Genomic DNA, 16,291 nt, shown 5'->3' with positions numbered 1-16,291 from the left:
CAAACTTCTGGTTTTTTTTTTTATCTAAAATTTTTTAAATAAATTTTTTACCTGCATTTATGTATGCATGTGTACCATATGTGTGGTACCCAAGGAGGTCAGATGTTGACTTCTCTGGAACTGAGCTAGAGATGGTTGTGAGCTGCCATGTGGATGCTGGGGGTTGAACCCAGGTTCTGGAAGAATAGCCAGTGTTCTTAACTCCCAGCCCCCTATTATTATTACTATTTTTAAAAGATTTATTTATTCATTTATTATGTATACACTGTTCTTCGTGCAGGCCAGAAGAGAGCACCAGATCTCATTATGGATGGTTGTGAGCCACCATGTCTCTCTATGAGGCTCTGGTTGTTAGGGAACTAACTATGTAGACCAGGCTAGCCTTGAATTCACAGGTCTTCCCCCCAAATCCTGCATCTTACTTTTCTGGGCCCCAACAAGCCAGGATCCGAGAACGACCTCGGCAAGGCCTGTGTGCCTGAGTCTGCAGCAGTTGATCAGGAGCTGGAGATTCTTCCCGATCACCACAGACAAGATTCAACAAGTACAAACCTGCAAACTCTTTATTAAATTCTCCCATTTCATCTGTACAGAAAAAAATGCACATTATGTTCAGAATCTCAGTAACATCTTGAAATTACACAGCATGAACATGTAAAAACAAGGAACTGCGGGGGTTTTATACATAGAAAGGAAATCCATTTACAAAAGAGGCTTGTTAATTGTACTTTTTGTTCAAAAATAAAAAGAAAAACAAAAAACAAAAATGAAAAGCAAAAACAGGTTAGAGGCCCGAGATCTGGCACAGCTCTCGCTGTGTATTCCGTCTTCCTGCAAGGACTGACCTGTGTGCTGGCAGTAAAGCCCACTGCCACCAGGAAGCCCGCTGCCACCAGGAAGCCCACTGCCACCAGGAAGCCCGCTGCCACCAGGAAGCCCGCTGCCACCAGGAAGCCCGCTGTCACCCCGTGCTGCTAGGTGATCTGGGACCTGTTCTAGCGAAGGACTCCATGCTCTGAGGTTCTCATGTCAGTTTTGGGTTGGGAAAGGGTGAAACATGAGCTAGAGGCATGGTCAGCCCATCTCCTCTCCTAGGAAGCTCTTCACCGTCCACTGCCTGGTGCTCAGTGCTCAAGTAGGGGTAAAGATGTCACAGAAGAACCCTGTCAGGATCCCGTCACCGCCTGCCTGTGCAGACAGCTGTATCTTTCTGTTTTAGGTGACAAACAGCCTGAGCCCTCCAGCCCCCCACATCACAGAAGTCAGAAGTCTCAATGTTTGCTCACTTTCAGGTTTAATCTTGGTTTGCAACTCTCTGTTGTCTGAGAACTGGGTAGCAAGAAGGGAAATTTGACGTTAAACTTTGATTACCTTAACAGGTGAAATTGGAGAGGCCAGGGAAAAGTGTGGCTGGACAGATGGCAAATCAAAGCTCCATGGAGGGAAGGGGAGCCAGAAAAGCAGGTACAGCCCTTTGAGAACCGAAACCAAGTAGGGCAGAGAAACCCAAGAGGGCATTCTGAGCTTTGCATTTCCAAATTCTCAAGAAGCTGAAACACAAATTTCCAAGAGGCATGTAATTCAAAAAGCCACCACTTGAGTTGGGCGATGGTGGCACACACCTTTAATCCCGACACTCGGGAGGCAGAGGCAGGCGGATCTCCATAAGTTGAGACCAGCCTGGTCTACAAGAGTGAGTTCCAGGACAGGCTCCAAAGCTACAGAAACCTTGTCTTAAAGAGCCACCACTTTCTCTAAGTTCTGCAGGGGCCAGACTGGGCTGGACTTCTGCACACAGTTATCATCCTTCTGAGATACTGAGCCTGGGGCAAGTAGAGAAAATTTGTTTTTGTTTTGGGACAGGGGAAAGAATGGGAAGGGGAGGTACCTTTTCAGAAGACCCTGACACCAGCCAGGAGAGCCCAGAAATGGCCCAAAGCCTCTCAGGGGGCATGGAGAGCTCTGGAACTCACCCTGACCTAGCGTGCCCTCTAGTCAGTGGACTTCAGGAGGCAGGAAGACATAATGTTGGATAGTAACTTTCTGTCGCTTCATCTGGGACAGTGGACTGACTCTTCCTCATACATTCTGACCCCAGGCTGGCCTGGATTCTCTTATCTAAGAGCAGGAGATGGCAGTCATCGTACCTGTAATGGGCTCTGTTACTGCCTGACCACTAAATGCCACCACTTCATCAGTGGCCCTGGAGTGCCCCGACTTACGGGTAGGTACACTGGCTCAGCATGCTGACTTGGCTCACAGAACCAGGACTGGAAATGGTAGCCAGATGCTCTCTGGGAATGGACAGACTTTCCCAGGGTCAGACTTCTGACAGCAGCAACAGCAATCAAGGCCAGGGATACACCCTGCTAAATAAATGTCTTTGTCCTGAGGTGTTCCTTCACTGGGAAAGCCCATCAGAGAGGAGGGGTTAGTTTGGTTCTGGACTCACGGTCCACAGAGGCCCTGGCCAGGGCTCTGGTTCTCTGAAGCAGCAAAGGGTAGCAGTTGGAGTGCTAACAGTCCCCAAGTCACGGGCTTGAGCCGGCAAACTAGACCACAGTGACCTGGCTGCTGAAGCCTTGGTCCAAACTCCCTGGCTCAGACTTTGGCTCCCCCCGTGGGGTCAGGGCTCTTGACTAGCTAATTTAAACCATGACTGACTTATGAGCAGGGGCTTGAGTGCCTAGAGCCTACTCTCCTGTGCCCACAAGTACAGAATGGGCAACACTGGGCCCTGTACACACAGACTAGAAAAACCTGCTCAAGACCAGGCCTACCGCAAGAGCCAGTAGTAAGAGCTACTCCAAGGAAGATGAACACTTCCTTGTACTAAGCAATTCAAGACACTAATAGCTATCTTTTCTATTCTGACCATTTTTAATCACATTTATTTTTCTTTTCCGAGACAGGGTTTCCCTGGCTGTTCTGGAACTCACTCAGAAGACCAGGCTGGCCTTGAACTCAGAGATTGTCCTGCCTTTGCTTCCCGAGTGCTGGGATTAAAGGCGTACACTACCACTGCCCGGCTAATGACAAACATTTTAAGAACCTAACTCATCCAACCTCCCAATCTACAGGCAGTGAGGATTCCTGTCAGTGCAGAAACAGAAAAACCACGACAGCCCTAGCCTACTGGAGAACATCAATGTGACCCTGCATCACAAGGACATCAGGGCTGCTTTCAACAATGTTTGCATTGGGTATCAGCCCAGTGTGACACTGAGACTCTTGGGGAGGGAGGAGCTTTAAGCCAGTGAGCAGGGATTTTAAGTCTCATCAAACTTAAGAATCCCAAGACAGCTGCTGAGAATCAGGAGACTCTTAAAGCAGCACTGAGGGGACCAGGTAGCTCAGCAAGCAGCTCCCTTGTAACTTCTATAACCCTAAGCAGGAATAGACAGCTGGCCTGGAACTCACTGCCACGAGAAAAGGCAGCGGAAAAGAAAACCACAGTATTCAAATGCGTGTCGGTCGGGTCAGACCAGGAGTGATTTGGAGCAGCTGATCTGTAACTGCCACAGCTTGCACTGAACGCACCTCAGGGAAGGCGGCACTCAGGTGTGGCAGCACTTGTAGGTCTAAATGGGAGCCAGGAGCAGACAGGGCACCGTCAAGGGGCCTGGGTCAAGTGGACAGTTTTAGGCACATGATTTATAATACTTTGTGGACATCTAACAGGTTAATAAAATATATATTATATAAATATATCTCCTACTGTACATGCCACCCTCTGGACAGCCACTGAGACACCACGGCCCAACTCAAAGGTGACTGCAATGCCTGGGTTCCTCCCTCTTAGGCCCTAACCCTGTCATTTCCACACTGGAGGAATGAGGAAAAATGGCTGGGAACCTTGCTCCTGTAAAGCTCAGATTATTGAAAGTTGACCAATCACCAAACTATAACGTTCAGCCAGTGCCTACTAGAGGGAGTACAAACAGCAAATGAGTGAAAGAAAAAGGAAGGAAGGAAAAACAAACGGAGAAAATGCTCCATGTTTTAATGCCATCACCACTGTCCACCTCCCTTCAGATAGAGGCACCAAAGAGCCTGTCTGGGAAGTCTGCCTGGCTTCACTGCCAGTCACACATTCGAGACCACGCTCAGTCTTTAGAAGCCACCATTTCCGGCCTGTACTGTAGCCCAAAAGATGAAGTGAAGTGTGTCTACCACCTGTCCCTCCTTACACGGCCCTCTCATCCCCATCTCGGAAGTCCCACACCCCAACCTAGTAATGACTTCCTGTTGAGGAAGAGAACTTCAAGGGCAACCCCAGACTCAAGTACAGGCCTTCGTGCAGATCAGGGACATCCTGCTGCACACTTTTGCTCCCTCCCTAGTCCACTGGCCTTGCCTCTGCACTGCAGTGGGGAGACCACAGGAATGCCTGTTGCTATGGGGCTGTGGACAGCAGTGGCTCATCTGGGGCAGGAGATGGAAGGCATCACACTGCAGCAGAAGCATACAGGACCCAGGGCAGGCTGCTTAGTCTTCCCTCTACTTGGTGACGTCCCCTGCCTTGATGTGGCTCAAGGTTGCTTCTAGGAGAGGAACCAGACATTTCAATGCTATGCACACCTCCTCCGAGTCCTGCTGTCACCTGCTGTATTTCCATGACGGAAATAGCCCTACTGCTCGAGTCAAGACTGAAGGAGATGGGCTAATATATACACACTTTTTCCTTTCTTTACATTTTTTTGTCTTTTTTTTGTTTGTTTGTTTAGTTTTTAAAAAACTCTGAGTTGCAGGTCAGGTGAGTCGGTTCTGGAAGTACTGGCAGGTCTGTTGGTATGACAGAATTGTCTACAGGCAGGTAAACCCTTCGCCAACAAAGGCTACCACCAAAGCAGCCAGCTGCCAATGCTGCAACGGCAGCTGGGAGGAAGAGGACACTGCGGATGTGGCCAAGTCTGGATGGGAAGATGCAGTGGGCACCTGATGCTGCTCTACTGTGGGTGTTGGTGCCACCTCGTAGAGGACGAAGTGAGAGGGTGCACTATACAGGAGGCTGTACAAACTGGGCCCTGGGCAGGTAGTTCCTTGGTGGCCAGGCGGCTCTACCTGTCCTTGAGCTCTCGTGTTACTCGCTTCGTGATCCGCCCACACATCAGGCCGATGAGGAACAATGTGCAGATGCTCCCACTGATCACAGATAGGATGTAGTTCTTTGAGGGGGATGTCATCACTTGCATGGCAAGATCAGAGAAGCCATCTGCTGGGGCCACCTGGAAGGAGACAGCAATGTGACCCTCTAAGGGAGAGCTGGATAGGTAGCAGATTATATCTTACTTAGCCCCCAAATTCCTAGTTTAATATATAAAATATATAAATTAAATAGTTTTAATTAATTTGTTTTGTTTCTTGAAACGGGATCACTCTACATAGCCCTGGCTATCCCTGAACTCAGAGATCCATCTGCCTGCCTTCCAAGTGCTATTAAAGGCGTGTGCTATTATACCTAGCTTTTCTTTTCTTTATTATTACTATTCTTATTTAGAGCATGTGTGTGTGTAAGATGTGAACAAGTGGATGCACACGTGGCACTCAGAGGGCTACTCTGAGTCGGTACATTCCTCCCACCTTTAAAGAGGTACCAGGATTGAACTCAGGTCTTTAGGGTCCCACGGCAGGCCTCTCCCCCACTGAGCCACCTTGTGCACTCCAATTCAGATCTTTTAGCTCAAGGGGGAGAGGAAAGACAACCAACACAACTATAACACTTTTTCTGGATCATAAAACTACAAGTGTCCCCTGCCCAAACTGAGACATAGAGAGACAAAGAGGTGCCATCACCCTCACGTGCTGCTAAAGCACTCACAGGCCAGCCTGTGTGAAGTCTCTGCCTGCTCTTACTCACTGCTCACACCAGCCCAGCAGGCATCTCATTACTCCGACATTACAACGAAGACTTCAGGCTGGGTTCCTTGTGGCAATCAGAAGGCTACAGATATATTTATGCTCTTCACTGTGTTTGATACCTTTTTAAAAAACAAGGTGAAAAGCTGAGACCATGCTTTATGTTTTCCTTTTCAGTTTTTTTGTTTTGTTTTCCAGACAAAGTTTCTGTATGTAGCTTTAGAGCCTGTCCTGGAACTCACACTGTAGACCAGGCTGGCCTGGAACTCACAGGGATCCACCTGCCTCTGCCTCCCACGTGCTGGGATTAAAGGTGTGCACCATCATCTCCCAGCTTTCTTTTAATTTTCATTGTTGCTAGAGGACGGTTCAGGCTGGCCTCACACTTGTGATGTGCTTGCCTTAACATCCAAACACTGGGATTACAGGCATGCACCACGTTATAAGTGTAATCATTGCACTGTAAGTACTTGTTCACATCAAGAACACTATGTAATCACGACTCAGAAAATCAGGACCAAAAGGTTCCCTAAATACATCATCCTGGAATCCAGCTCCTATGTTCATGACATATATTTAAGAACAGAGCAGGAGGTGTAAGATTAACAGAATTTTCTCGCACACAAGCAGTAAGTCTCTCTGAGTCACAGCCACACTTGAGCAGCTGAAAGGAGGGGGAAACAGTAGGGGAAGACAACTCAGTGTTGGCTGTTCTACCTAACCGGGGTCCACAAGTGATAACCTTTCAGTGCTGAACTGCGGGAAACTGAGTACCAAGAGTACTGGTCTGACAGAGCTTTGCAGACCCAGCTAACCTGCAGCAAGGGAGACGGTAGCTTTGGATTTAGGAACAGTCATGTTTTAGAGACTTAATATTGTTTTCCTAGTCAGGGTTTCTTTGTGTAGTTCTGATCATTCTGGAACTCACTCTATAGACCAGGCTGGCCTCAAACTCAAGAGATCTGCCCACCCCTGCTTCCTGAGCGCTGGGATTAAAGGTGTGTGCTGCTGCCTGGCCTCATTTTTGGATTCTATCTACTGTTAGATTTCTATCAAAGGAAAGACAGCGATGCACACCACAAAGATGTAAGTGGCAGAAGAGCCGCCATGTGGGGCTTTCTTGCTCTTTACCTTGGCGGCATAACTCCACATTTCAATTCGGTCATTGAGGCGCTTTTTGCACTCTGGCTGTAACCTCACCCGCTTATCTTCCAAGGCCTCCATTAGGCAGGACATCTCTGTGGAAGCAAATTTAAGAAGTTTGCAACTGTATAGAAACAATTCTGTAATTTCAGGGAAAAGAGTCCCAAGCACCTCAGAACTCAGCTCATCAGGACCAATAAAGTCAAATTCTTTCTGGGAACCTTGCTCAAGATCCCACTGGTGAGGAGTGTGACTTCCAGTGTCAGCTGCCCACAACCTCTTCACTCCTCTTATTTTCACTGGGTGTCCCTGGTTTCAGACACCAAGAAGCTGCCATTGTCCCATTATAGACCCAGAATGCTCAGTGCAGGAAAGAGGACATGGTTGTGACTTAACTTTTTTTTTTTGAGACAGGGTCTCTCTGTGTAGCCCTGACTGTCTAGGAAATCTCTATATAGACTAGTCTGGCCTTGAACTCAGAGATTCCTGTCTTTGGTTCCCAAGTACTAGGATTAAAGGAGTACACCACTATGCTTAGTTGTAACTGAATTTTTGATTCCCTAATAAATAACTTGTTTCCCTTTTCACTAAATCTTTGGCTCTGGCTATTTCAAACCTGCAAAATTAGTCCCAAATTCATTACCACCAAGGCCTAGCTTACCATCCAGCAGACATCTAGGAGAGGCTGTCTATGGCTGGGCTACAGACAGAGTCAGAGTAGCTGTAGGTTACTCAAAGGCAGCGTTCGAGTACAAGGGAGTTCAGACAGGGACAGAGCAATAAATACTACTTACGACGCCCTCGGCCAGGGGTGATGGCTGCACAGTGGTGTTTAATGTCCAAGGCACATGCTGTGTGAAGAACTGGGTCCACAAAAATGTCTGCTTTGCTCTCCTTCAACATGTTCAACACTTCCTGAAAAGGGAGTTCATTGTGGAAAGAGCTGTGCAGAGGAAACTTATCCAATCTGCTGGCTACTCTACAGAACATGCAAACGAACAGGCCAAAGGGGGGAGATAACTACAAAGTACCCTGGCACAGGCGGGGGGTAATGTGGCCATGTATGCACAGAAGGCAGCCTTCTGGAATCCAGTGTAACTTGCTAACTACTTCTGAGGAGTACAGCAGGAGCTAAAGAAAGCTAAGAACAGTATGTACAAGATGGATGATCAGGCAGGAGTTCTTGGCATCTGGTATGCCACCTTATTTTAAAATACCTACATGTTGGTATTTTTATTGATATAATACTTACTCTGTTACTTTAGGAAAAATAAACAATGTGAAATTGAAAAATCAGACTGATGACTGAGAACTTTTACAGCCTATTAGTCTAACCTTCAAATGCCACTTCTCAATCAAGAGGCTAGAGAAACGGCTCAGTAGTAAGAGCACTTGCTGCTCTTCCAGAGGACCTGAGTTGGGTTCCAGCAGCCAATGCCTCTGGCTTCCTGCACATACCCATGCAGACAACACATAATTAAAAAAAAAAAAACTTAATTTCTGAACCAAATAAAGGTATGTTTTGTTTATAAAATGTTCTATTTTGGATATATATGTCCTTAAAAAAGATTTATCTTCATTAACTTTATGTGCACGTGTGTGGGTATGTGTACATGACATGGTTATCTGTGGAGGCCAGAGGGCACAGGGTCCCCTGAAGCTGGACTTACAGGTGGTTGTGAGCTGCCTGAGACAGGTGCTGGGAAAAGGACTGCAGGAAGGAAAGCAAGTGCTCCTAACCACTCGACCATTTCCTCAGCCCCATTTCTGTCCTTTTGAATTATCTGAGTTTAAAGATGTTCTGAGCAAGAGGGATATAAACACAGTACAACTAAATTCAATTCCACAGGTATTTTATTTATGCACAGTGCAATTACAGGAAGCAAAGACAGACCACAAATGTTTATCTCTTCTGTTAGAGATTACCATCGCCTCTGTCATGTAAGTGATGGAATTAAAGGTGTGAGCCACCATGACCAGCTGAATTTTTAAAAATTGTGCTTTGCCATGAGTGTTGGGTCCCCTGAAACTAGACTTACAGACAGTTGTGAGCTGCCATATGGGTGCTGGAAATTGAACCCAGGTCCTCTGGTAGAGCAGTCAGTGCCCCCCTCCCCCAAGATTTATTTACTTAGCATGTATTGTATTCTGCCTGCATGTATCCCTGAAGGCCAGAACAAGGCATCAGATCTCAGTCACCATGTGGTTGCTGGGCTGGGAACTGAACTCAGGACCTCCAGAAGAAGCAGTCAGTGCTGTTAACCTCTGAGCCATATCTCCAGCCCCAGAATTTTTAAAATTATTATTATGTTTGTTTATTTTGTGTTTATGCATGCAGAAGTCAGAAGAAAACTTTGAGTCTGTTCTTTCTTCCATCACATGGGTTCTGGGACCAAGCTGTCAGACTTGGTGGCGAGTGTTTTTCCTTTACTTTTTCTCCTGTGATGGTGGGGGCTGATTGTAGGAACAGGCAAGCACTCTACTACTGAACTACACCAAACCCCAGAAACGAGTTCTTAATAAAAATTAGTTTGTTTTCAACAGAAAGTTCTTTAAGACAACAACAACAACAAAACCTCAAAAACATCTCCTCAAAGCCCAAATATTGTTTAAAAATTCAGTTTAGTCATACAGGTTCAGGGCTGGAGAGATGGCTCAGAGGTTAAGAGCACTGGCTGCGCTCCAAAACCACAGAGAAACCCTGTCTCGGAAAAAAAAAAAAGAGCATTGCCTGCTCTTCCAGAGGTCCTGAGTTCAATTCCCAGCAACCACATGGTGGCTCACAACCATCTATAATGAGATCTGTTGCCCTCTTCTGGCATGCAAGAATACATGCCAGCAGAATGTTACATACATAATAATAAAAAATCTTTTAAAAAAGAAAAGTCATACAGGTTCATTTGTAATCAAGAATATGTATGGAGTAGGTTCTCTTTTTATATACTTGGGTCTCCCTACTGAACCCTGGCTGTCCTGGCTGCAGACCAGGCAGGCCTAAAATTCAGAGATTCACCTGCCTCTGCCTCCCCAAGTGCTGGGAATAAACATGTGCACCACAAGCTTGGATTTGGTTTCTAACTACCTCTTACCATTCCTCGAAATGTGGACGTGAACACTTTTAGCAGAGGAGAAATATACACCCACATCTCCCTTTTCTCTTCTTCCTTTTAATGCTTTAATACCAACTCCTTGGTAATCAAATATAAGCTGGGCATGGTGGTGCATGCCTTTAATGCCAGCACTCAGGAGGCAGGTGGATCTCTGAGTTCAAGGCTAGCCTGGTCTACATAGTGAGTCCAGAACAGTCAGGGCTACAAAGAGAAACCCTGTCTTAAAAAATCAGGGGAAAAAAGTATTCAAATATAAAATATAAGCCTTCTTACCTAGCATTCTATGCTGTTACCTCTTTTCAAAACGTATATGGTCCTTGACCATTCATTAATTGATGGTTCTCTTCCAATAAATAATAGAAGGGAATCAAAAGGAAAAAGAGAAAAGAAGGCAGGAGATAGGCAAGGATGAGGGTGTGCCTACCTTCTTACACAGCTCTGTCTTGATCTTGAGCAGGTTAACCTTGAGGCATTCCTCCACTTGGCCTGTTTGCTCCTGGGCTGCTGCTTCTTCAGCACACAGGTTGGCAATCTGCTCAGGAGACAAGAAAACAGGGCCACCCTACTGAGAACAACTGGCTTCCAGAGAGGATCAGCCCCGCCCAATCAGCCCGGAATACTTGGTGTCTGTTGCTGACTCTGAATATGTCTACTCCTCAGGGACGGGTGAGAATCAATGTGGATTCTCCCAGTCGTGTCCAGGCGTCTGTGGCAGCTTCCTAGTGGAGTTGCACTCCTTGCGTCTGCACTCAGCGACAGACGCCAAGCTCTGATCTCTTTCACAGTTCAGAGGCCGTCACTTCGGAAAGAGGCAATTGTTCCGGGACTTGTCATGAAAGGAGGCTACTCCACAGGAGGAAAATACTAAAAACCAACCCTTAACACCTGGCTCAGGTTTACAACTTGGCACGCACTGCATGTGACATGCTCCCTCAGACTTCCCAAACATCATCTCCAGAGAAGAGAGTAAACACTTCTTTGCACAGTTTTAGGAGTCTACGCAGGGCTCCTCAAGTGGCCTTTTCTAGCCAGGAAGACCAATAATTTCCAAGGACAGGCACTTAGTCATCAGGAGAGCACTTCTACTTTTCTGCTAAGTCTTGAGGGGTTCTGAATGGCAATCCAGAATAATAAGGAAGGACCGCACTACGTGTACAAATAATAAAACACTCTTATTTAACAGACAAATGTGGACGCAATACCGTAGAGTAGCAAACTAATGCCAAGTCCAGCTCAGTGTTACACAGAAGCTGCAAGTCTTACCCAGAAGACGGGCCTGTAAGGAACCACAGTCAGGAAGAAAGTACAGAAAAGAATTTTCTCCAGTCACCTCTTCCAGGAAGCCCTCCCTTGCACACATGGCTTACTTCATCTGAGCAGTGCAGCTGGAGCTGAGGGTCCAGACGGTAATCTAGAGCGGACTCCTGGATGATGATGCGGATCTGGTCCTCACAGTCTGAAGACAGGCGCTGGAGATGACAAAGGGAGAACTCATTAGCACCCGAGAACATCAGTTTTTATATGAGCCCTCACAACCCAGCTTAGAGGAAGGCAAAAAAGGTCTTAGGACAACAGGAAAATGCCGGTGATGGCCATGGAGAAAATGCTCATCTCCAGCTGTGTAGAAAGCCCAGTCAGTGTACCTGGTCAGCGTATCTTAGCTTGAGGCATGAGATGACTTGACCTTCCAGCTCCGAATCATCCTTTGCCTTAGTCAGGATACCATGACAGAATTTAGGAATGTCAGCTTTGCAGGCTTTTCTTAGCACAGGGTTTAAGCGGTAATCTAGAGTAAAAATATATCAGTATATGGTAAAATGGTTCACCCATGAATTTTCACAAATTTTTGGAAATTCACCTTTCAAAGGGGGGCATATTATATCAATAGTCTGACATTTCATTTGTATTTTAATAAATATCAGAGAGTAAAACAGCCCCACTGATCAGCCTTACAGACTGGGCAGTGGTGACACACACCAGTGTCCTAGTAGCCAAACTAGTTTGCCATAGAAACTGGGCAGCAGTGGTGAACGCCCTTAATCCCAAAACTAGAGAGGATGAGAGGAGACAGCTCTCACACAGTCTCATTCTGAGATTCCTGGAGGCAGGATCGCCATTTCAGACTGAGGTAGAAGTAAGAACCAGTGACTGGCTGCTTTGCTTTGCAGACCTTTAGGTTGAACCCCAATATCTGTCTCTGGGTTTTTAATTAATAATAATACAAACAGTCATGACTATAAACACCAATCTGTTATGTTAATAAATGGTAGATGAGTTATCATGCCAGGACTAGTGTTGTTTTTAAAGAAGAGAAGGCCTTCTTGAAGTTCAAGGAATATATCCGTTCATAGTAGGGAAGACATGGTGGCAGCCTTCTTGTTACATTTTTTGAGACATGGATTTCACAATCCTCCTGCCTCAACTCTCAAGTGCTGGGATTTTTTTTTTTTTTTTTTTTTTGGTTTTTCGAGACAGGGTTTCTCTGTGGCTTTGGAGCCTGTCCTGGAACTAGCTCTTGTAGACCAGGCTGGTCTCGAACTCACAGAGATCCGCCTGCCTCTGCCTCCCGAGTGCTGGGATTAAAGGCGTGCGCCACCACCGCCCGGCTCAAGTGCTGGGATTAACTATGCACACCTATCTTTCCACTGTTGCTAATAAGCAATGCAACTCAGTTCAAGAGCACATCACTGCTCCTCAGGATCCTTCCTCTCTGCAGCAGCTCTGCAGGGCTTTCTGGTCCAATATTAAAGCAGATAACAGAAACCTTGCCCAGAACAGATAATTCTGAAGGTGCCATGAAAGAAATAACACTTTTGTCTGCTAAGCTACAAGCTTTCCTAGTCAAGAGCTAAAATTTCCCTTCTGAAAACAACTGGCCATGCTCATCAAGTTTGAGTAAACATGTAGAATTCCCTTTCCTAGGGACCCTGTGCTGACCCCTCCTCTATGACTTTCAAGAGCAGCTGTCCAGATCTTCAGTGCTCTTCCCTGACCTTTGTTCTAATTTCCTGGGTAGGCTTCAAAGGAGGAGGGGTACACAGCTCATATGCAGGCTTGGCTCCTCTCTTCAAATCCATGAGCTACATGGCACCCATAGGTAACATGTCTGGCAGGTTCCACGTGGGCTACACTCCGTGGGAGCAGGAGAGTGGAGCCAGGATGGTACCTGTGTTCTGGGTGATCTGGCGCTTGGTTATCATCTGTTTGCATTTGGGATCCATCAATTCACTGTTTTTATTTTGCTTCAAGCACTGTAACATGGTTTTGGAATCTGCTTCTGGACAGAACCGCTGCAAAGAAAACGAAATTATATGAAAAAAGCTATCCCAAACTAGCAACTAATGTATCTGTGATTGCTTTTACATCTACCTGGGAACTCATGAAAACGTGAAAGTTACAGACAAAGGCATCAGTAGGTGCCCAGACTCAGGGTCCCTTTGTTTACTTTTTTTCCCTACAGCCAACATTTTCCACATTTCTCCCTGCGAACACTGGTTACATTCTGCATGGGTCTACCTGGTTACTATGGCTAAGTCACAGTAGAGGCCACCTCACAAGTGCAATTACTGTGTAAGTACAAATGTACCACTAGACCAGGTGCTATACAGCCCTCAAGCCTTACCTACCTAACCACAGTGTCAGAATTTAGGAAATAACAACTATTAACCCACGTGAACAGGGATCTGGGGTAAGGATCCATGTGGTTTAAGTATAGGGGCTGAAATCTACCAAGCATGTGAGGTTGGTTCCTATAGTCTACTACTATCCTTAAACAAGAGCTCAGTTTTGTCTGGTAATGAACCCCATCTCCATTTGTTATCCTGCGTGTCTGCATCACAGGGTCTCAGACTCTGCTAGGACACCAAGTTTCCCTTGCTTGTTTTGGGTTCATGTTCTCCCTCCCTCCTTTCCCCCTTTCTTTGGCACAGGCATGCACACACATACAAATAAATAAACATTACATCCTCACAGACATTTATTGGTAGGATCGGCACTGTATATTAAAGGAAAGCTGAAATGCATTTTTATTAAAGTTTCTTTGCATTTTCTTTAGTTTAATTTCTTTGTATATACAGACAGGTTAAAAACATTCACTGAAGGATCACTTGAAGAGAAAGAATGTGCGAATGGAAACAAACACACTTTGCATGGCTAGAAATGGCTCGGTGGTTAAGAGCACTTGCTGTTCTTGCAGAGGACCTGGGTTTGGCTCCCAGCACATACGTGCCATCTTACTAGAGTTCTAGGAAACCCAATGTCCTCTTTGGCCTCAGTGGTCTCAGGCATGTATATGGTACCCATTCATACATGCAAGTGAAAGACTTATACACATAAAACAAAATTTAAAAAATCTTAAAAAGAAAGAAACATCTTTTTTTTTTTTTTTTTTTGGTTTTTCGAGACAGGGTTTCTCTGTGGCTTTGGAGCCTGTCCTGGAACTAGCTCTGTAGACCAGGCTGGTCTCGAACTCACAGAGATCCGCCTGCCTCTGCCTCCCGAGTGCTGGGATTAAAGGCGTGCGCCACCATCACCCGGCAGAAAGAAACATCTTGAGTGTGGAGAGGTCTGATGAAGACTCTGGACTGTGGCTTTCTCAGCACACCCATCCTGGCCACTTATTAGCTCAGCTCTGTGATTTTCCAACTCGAACAGCATCCACAATGCCTGGAGGGCTTATGGACACTGACCGCTCAATGCCAGAGATTCTGGAAGATCAAAGAGCCACAAACTGGCAGGTGAAGGCAATGCTGCTGACTACAGACCACAGCTGGGGAAATCACCATGCTAGCCATGTTTAATAGGCTACAACGAAAAGGGGTTCATGCTGTTACTGTCACTTGGGTCACACTTGTTCCTTACCTTAATCATCTGCTTGCAGACTCGCATGAGTGTATAGTCTAGTTCTGGGTCCATCATCTCTGTCTCCTGAAGCTTAAATACTTTCTGGTGGCAACGGGTACTCAGCTGCTTTTTGTTTTCCTTCAGACATTCAATAATCTATAATGTTAAGAGTTGTGGTTGAGTTAGGAAGAATATGAGGGACTGAAACTCATCTATTTTGACTGTAACACGTAGTTCAATGAATGACACTGTTTTTCTATCCCAGGATCTTTTGTTTCTAATTTCAGGCAATAGGAGTTAAGGACTTTCTCATTAAGGAAAATTATACTCATGGATTTATAACCTGAGAGCCAACCGTGGACCAGATGACAAAAATTCAGGGTGATCAGCAGCCTGTACTGGAATCTAAAAAGGAAATTCATTTAGGTTTTCTAGTTTCTTCTACTTTGTTCAGCCATCCCTTGTTAGGATTCCTCTTGGAGCACACATTTCACTGACTACTCTGACTAGAGAGCAGGTAGTCTTCTAGAGATCCAATTAAAATCAACTTACATTTTATAAGAATAGTATTAGATGCTAAGTATGAATTGGACCCAATCCTCCATGACGAATAACATCTCAGAGGGCAAACTATGAAAAGCTATGACAGAAAAGGTTGGATGGCAATATAAAAAGTATCACGGGACAGTCTATGTATTTTTTAAAGATTTTATTTATTTATTATGTATACAACATTCTTCCTCCGTGTATGCCTGCAGACCAGAAGAGGGCGCCAGATCTCATTACAGATGGTTGTGAGCCACCATGTGGTTGCTGGGAATTGAACTCAGGTCCTCTGGAAGAAGAGTCAATGCTCTTAACCACTGAGCCATCTCTCCAGCCCGAGACAGTCTATATTGAATGCTGAGGTAGGTATATATTGAAGCAACCTACTCACTATTCTAAATCTTAGATATAAAATACATAATCTGCCGGGCTCTTGGGTGAAGCCATGACCTCTCTCTGAAGGACTTAAGGACAACCAGGAACCACCAACTAGATAAAACACACTGACACCTTAAGAAGCGAAACATAACAAAGGACTCAAACCCGAGGGACAAAGCTAATAGGTCAAAGAAAAAAATGCAAAAATATATGTAATGTCTTTGGAACAATATAGAAAAACATGATAAAGAATGTAGACCAGGGGGCTGGAGAGATGGCTCTGAGGTTAAGAGCACTGACTTCTCTTCCAGAGGTCCTGAGCTCAATTCCCAGCAACCACATGGTGGCTCACAGCCATCTGTAATGAGATCTGGTGCCCTCTGTCAAGCAAGCATAGTGACAGACAGAACACT

At 45.7% G+C, this 16,291-nt stretch overlaps 1 protein-coding gene across 1 annotated transcript in view; it reads right to left on the bottom strand.

The window, feature by feature from the left end:
- Nucleotides 1-545: 545 nt before the first annotated feature.
- The window catches only part of Glg1 (golgi glycoprotein 1), an 85,829-nt gene continuing 70,083 nt past the window's right edge, over nt 546-16,291 (bottom strand). Inside the window, exons 19-26 of the mRNA XM_075977312.1 lie at nt 14,973-15,110; nt 13,279-13,402; nt 11,756-11,898; nt 11,480-11,581; nt 10,537-10,644; nt 7,797-7,917; nt 6,991-7,097; nt 546-5,228 (exon numbers count right to left, since the gene is read on the bottom strand). Of these exons, the coding sequence (XP_075833427.1) occupies nt 5,061-5,228; nt 6,991-7,097; nt 7,797-7,917; nt 10,537-10,644; nt 11,480-11,581; nt 11,756-11,898; nt 13,279-13,402; nt 14,973-15,110 (1,011 nt within the window). The 3' untranslated portion in view covers nt 546-5,060. The remainder of the gene's footprint in view (nt 5,229-6,990; nt 7,098-7,796; nt 7,918-10,536; nt 10,645-11,479; nt 11,582-11,755; nt 11,899-13,278; nt 13,403-14,972; nt 15,111-16,291) is intronic.

The sequence above is a fragment of the Microtus pennsylvanicus genome, chromosome 6 (genome assembly GCF_037038515.1).
Source record: "Microtus pennsylvanicus isolate mMicPen1 chromosome 6, mMicPen1.hap1, whole genome shotgun sequence".
NCBI lineage: Eukaryota > Metazoa > Chordata > Mammalia > Rodentia > Cricetidae > Microtus > Microtus pennsylvanicus.
Note: the sequence above shows the minus strand (reverse complement) of the source record. Positions and strands in the feature narration are given on the sequence as shown.